Source organism: Etheostoma spectabile, chromosome 11 (genome assembly GCF_008692095.1).
Source record: "Etheostoma spectabile isolate EspeVRDwgs_2016 chromosome 11, UIUC_Espe_1.0, whole genome shotgun sequence".
Taxonomy (NCBI): Eukaryota; Metazoa; Chordata; class Actinopteri; order Perciformes; family Percidae; genus Etheostoma; species Etheostoma spectabile.
Genome location: NC_045743.1, coordinates 18,307,446 through 18,310,981, shown reverse-complemented (window position 1 = coordinate 18,310,981; position 3,536 = coordinate 18,307,446). Strand labels below are relative to the sequence as shown.

The 3,536-nt window shown below is 41.9% G+C and overlaps 1 protein-coding gene across 2 annotated transcripts in view; it reads right to left on the bottom strand.

Annotated features, from left to right (window-relative positions):
* LOC116698222 (1-phosphatidylinositol 4,5-bisphosphate phosphodiesterase delta-4) overlaps positions 1 to 3,536 on the bottom strand; it is a 25,822-nt gene that overhangs the window by 7,692 nt on the left and 14,594 nt on the right. For both annotated transcript variants that reach the window (XM_032530027.1, XM_032530028.1), the window contains exons 8-10: positions 3,358 to 3,502; positions 2,135 to 2,287; positions 47 to 190 (exon numbers count right to left, since the gene is read on the bottom strand). In XM_032530027.1, coding sequence (XP_032385918.1) covers positions 47 to 190; positions 2,135 to 2,287; positions 3,358 to 3,502 — 442 coding nt within the window. The remainder of the gene's footprint in view (positions 1 to 46; positions 191 to 2,134; positions 2,288 to 3,357; positions 3,503 to 3,536) is intronic.

The following is a 3,536-nucleotide window of genomic DNA, read 5'->3' as shown; positions in this document are numbered from 1 at the left end:
AATAAAGTCACTTTCTTGAACATTAAGGGATCTCAGGTTGAGGTACCTTCCTAGCAGGTGGGTTCCCTGTAGACGGGCTGTCTGCATCTTCAGCTTCTTCGTCGCTGACTTCATCCGACTGGGCTCCATCGAGACCGTCTTCTGGGTTGTTAAGCTTCTTCGCTTTCAGCAAAATCTTGCCTTTCACTTCCTGAAATGAACACCAAACACAGGCACTGATTGGCGAGAGCTGTTTGTCTGCATGCTGTACGTGATAATCGACTCCACTTTATTTGCAGAATCTTTCTGTTCATTTGAAAGTACAAATGAGTAGATTTAAGAACTTCATTTAACCCACATTTAGATAAAGAAACCCATTCATGCTAGTTGAATGCGCTGATTACCCAGACTGTTCATGAAAGTGGTCCAACTTTCTGCACTTTGCTGTCTCCCAACTATAATGCAGCAATACAGCAATTTTTAGGGCATTTTTGGCCTTTATTTTGACAGGACAGCTGAAGACATAAAAGGAGAGAGAGAGGGGGAATGATTGACAGGTTGGAGTCAAACCCGGGCTCGCTGCGTCGATGAGTAAACCTCCATATATGGGCATCCACTCTACCAACTGAGCTATCTGGACACCCAAATGCACCAATTTAAAGACAATGTTTTAGGGCATTTTTGGCCTTTATTTTTGACAGGACAGCTGAAGATATGAAAGGGGAGAGAGGGGCGCCCAGATAGTTCAGTTGGTAGAGCGGGCACCCGTATAAAGAGGTTTACTCCTCAAAGCAGTGGCCCGGGTTTGACTCCGACCGCGGCCCTTTGCTGCAGGTCGCATCCCCTTCTCTCTCCCATTCCATGTCTTCAGCTGTCCTACAAAATGAAGAGGTGGGGAATGACATGCAGCAAAGGGCAGCAGTTTGGAGTCAAACCGTGGCTCGCTGCATCGAGGAGTAAACCTCTATATATGGGCGCCTGCTCCACCGATCTGGGTGCCCCAATGCACCAGTTTAATTGCCAAAACCCTCAATGGAATTCTTCACAGGATTGATCTGCCATTACTTCAAGTTAGCATTGATTGCCGTAAGTGCTCTAATGGAAAAGAGATTGGAATTTATACTATGGTTATGCTTTCAGTGGTAGATGCATAACAGGCCATACACAAACCATTCATCTTTAAAATGTCTATATTGTAAATGATACCTAAGTTTCATACAGACATTTACCTGCTGCCCCCATCCACAGCAGCACAGTGCTTAGCTTCTGTGTCCGTACTCCTGCCTGCTTCTCCAACCTCCATCTACGGTAGCTAGGTTTACATGGTGTAATTTTCAGGAAACACCATATTTTTGTTGGACTGCACACTGCTGCAGATCCTGTTTTCACCCTGCGTGTTGAGCTCTCTGTTTTAGCTCCAGAGTGAGACATCTCACTAGTTTTAGCTCCAGAGTGAGACATCTCACTAGTTTTAGCTCCAGAGTGAGACATCTCACTAGTTTTAGCTCCAGAGTGAGACACCTCACTAGTTTTAGCTCCAGAGTGAGACATCTCACTAGTTTTAACTCCAGAGTGAGACACCTCACTAGTTTTAGCTCCAGAGTGAGACATCTCACTAGTTTTAACTCCAGAGTGAGACATCTCACTAGTTTTAGCTACAGAGTGAGGCGTCTCACTTCTGTTCCACCTTTGTTGGGAGTCACACATGTGCAGAAGTTGGGTAAGGACTACTAGCCAGTCAGAAGCAGAGTATATAGGTGTGCCATACTGGCAGCTAGACAAGCATTACAACGTGTGTTACAGAGTGATGCACTTCAGATCCAGTATTAGGGGACCACTAAGGTCTATATAAAAGAGACTTCAGATCCAGTATTAGGGGACCACTAAGGTCTATATAAAAGAGACTTCAGATCCAGTATTAGGGACCACTAAGGTCTATATAAAAGTGACTTCAGATACAGTATTAGGGACCACTAAGGTCTATATAAAGAGACTTCAGATACAGTATTAGGGACCACTAAGGTCTATATAAAAGAGACTTCAGATACAGTATTAGGGACCACTAAGGTCTATATAAAAGTGACTTCAGATACAGTATCAGGGGACCACTAAGGTCTATATAAAAGTGACTTCAGACACCCAAACAGATTGTAACCTGTGGAGAAGGAAGCTGTTGAGGGACCTGCCCGTCCAGAAGGGTGGTCAGTAGTGTGTCACCCAGGATTTGGCTAAGGTGCTGGGCCATGACTGTCTGCTGCTCCACACCACAGTGATTCTCAAGAGACAGAATAACTGGGAAGTCCGATGCCTATCAAACAGGAAAGAAAAGACACAATACTGGCTTTTAAAACTTATCTGCATTATTATTATTATTATAATTATTATGTCTTACAAGCATTCACAACCTATGTGCTTCTACAATTCTCTTCACTTTTATACCCCAGTAGCCTTTTAACCCCTTCCACATTTCTCTATGTAGAAACCTCATTCAAACATTCAGCTCACATAGGACATGTGTGCTATTACTTGTCGTATTCATATCTGTCATACTCAGAAATGGTCAATGTTTTCTAGAAAATTGTTCAAAATCTATACATTTGCACACTTTTTCATACTTTTTCATTATATGCCCATTCATGCTTTCAGCTAGAAACGCCATTCAAACTGGGAAATGTCTCACATCTGTTAAATATTACAGGGATTATTAAACTTTCAAATCCCATTAAGACTTTAAAAAAAATTCCACCTTTTCTGAAGCTTAGTGAAAATGCCCTAATCAGATTTTTTTACATAAGTGCGTATTGAATGCAATGTTCAGAGCTAGAGAGGGTGGCGATATCACAGCTTAAGTGGAGAGGAGCTTTAAAAAACTTGCTCTTATTTTCACAGTGTTCACTCTTCATACATCATTTTAAGTTAAAATGTAGTGACATTTGTGCAGGTCTCAGATATGTTACTGTAGAAACATTTATATTTGGCCATGAGTGACAGGAACTCCAATCACCTGAGACTAGAAATTACTAGGGATTTTTTTCCCCCCCATTTTCTTTGCATTTTTACATATAGCATTGGTATTATTCAACTTTTAAATGGCATTAATTCTAATTAAACCTTATCACACTTTTTCAACTATTACTACTACTTCACTTATACATTTCAGCCAGCAATTCAGTGTAATGTCAGCTTTTCAGCATCCAGTATTCACACCACTAAGTTATGAACACAGTGACAGTGGCTCTGAAAATCTTTCTCGGCAAGGAACTTTTGCACCCCGCTAAAGAAACTACCACATAAAATATGATATGAAGTTAACTGCTGCAGGAGTAAGTGATGAAATATGTTTCCTGTGTTAGAGCAAATAATGCTAGTGCTGCTCACCTTGAAGGCGTATTCCTTCAGAGTTGTAATTACGTCTCTAAAAAGGATCTTGGAAGTAAAAGTGTGACCATGGTACACAATGGGTTCACCGTCACTGCCGTCCCAGCAGTCCACCTCTACACAACGGCAGCCTCTCTTCAGGGCCCTGCACACACACAGACACACAGACACACACACAC